Genomic DNA, 949 nt, shown 5'->3' with positions numbered 1-949 from the left:
GCGACAGCCAGGGGGCCTCTGCTGGAGGGGGCCCCCCGGGGGCCCCCGGGGGGCCCCCTGTAGACGACGAAGACAAGGGGCCCCATGGGGGGCCCCCCTATAAGAAAGTATTTAAAAGAAGACGTCATCTGACGAGGGGGCCCCCCCTGGGGGGCCCCCTCCTGGGGGGCCCCGGGGGCCCCCGGGGGGCCCCCTGTTATGACCGTAACGAACGAAGGCCTCCTCCTCCTCCTTGTAGGCCTTCAAGGCAGCCTCAACGCGACGGCGTTCAGATACCTGGGCCCTGCAGCAGCAGCAGCAGCAGCAGCAGCAGCAGCAGCAGCAGCAGGAGGGGGAGGTAGCAGCGAGAGGAGCAGGAACAGCAGCAGAAGCAGAAGAAGCGGCAAGTGCAGCAGTAGGAACAGCAGAAATAGCAGCAGCAGCAGCAGCAGCAGCAGCAGCAGCAGTAGCAGCAGAAACAGCAGCAGCAGCAGCAGCAGCAGAAACAGCAGCAGCAGCAGCAGCAGCAGCAGCAGTGACACACCTGAAGTACGCGAGGAGTCTCCAAGCAGCAGCAGCAGCAACAGCAGCAGCAGCAATCTGCAGCCCGAGTCTCTTCTCCTTCTGTATCTCTAGCGCTGCATCTTTTGCTGTCTTTGTTGCTGCTGCTGCTGCTGCTGCTGCAGGCAGTGAATCCTTGGGGGCCCCCCACCAGCACATTGCTGCTGCTGCTGCTCTTGCTGCTTCTGCTGCTGCTGGGGGGCCCCCTACGCCTGGCAGCAGCGCAGCCAAAGGAGGGGCCCCTGGCGTACCCTTCACACCCGCAGTTCCTGCTGCTGCTGCTGCTGCTGCAGTTGCTGCTGCTGCTGCAGCAGCGGCTTCAGCTGTCTTCTGTTGGTATGCTTTGCGTCTCCTTTTGAGGACAGCAGCAGCAGCAGCAGCAGCAGCAGCGACTGCAGCAGCAGCAGCG

At 63.6% G+C, this 949-nt stretch overlaps 1 protein-coding gene across 1 annotated transcript in view; it reads right to left on the bottom strand.

The window, feature by feature from the left end:
- Positions 1-111: 111 nt before the first annotated feature.
- The window catches only part of EMH_0039100 (uncharacterized protein), a gene marked incomplete at both ends in the record, with an annotated part of 1859 nt that continues 1021 nt past the window's right edge, over positions 112-949 (bottom strand). Inside the window, 2 exons of the mRNA XM_013495359.1 lie at positions 112-283; positions 524-892. Coding sequence (XP_013350813.1) covers positions 112-283; positions 524-892 — 541 coding nt within the window. The remainder of the gene's footprint in view (positions 284-523; positions 893-949) is intronic.

The sequence above is a fragment of the Eimeria mitis genome, genomic scaffold (assembly GCF_000499745.2).
Source record: "Eimeria mitis Houghton genomic scaffold, Emh_scaff1537, whole genome shotgun sequence".
NCBI lineage: Eukaryota > Apicomplexa > Conoidasida > Eucoccidiorida > Eimeriidae > Eimeria > Eimeria mitis.
This window is presented reverse-complemented; position numbering and strand designations above follow the sequence as displayed.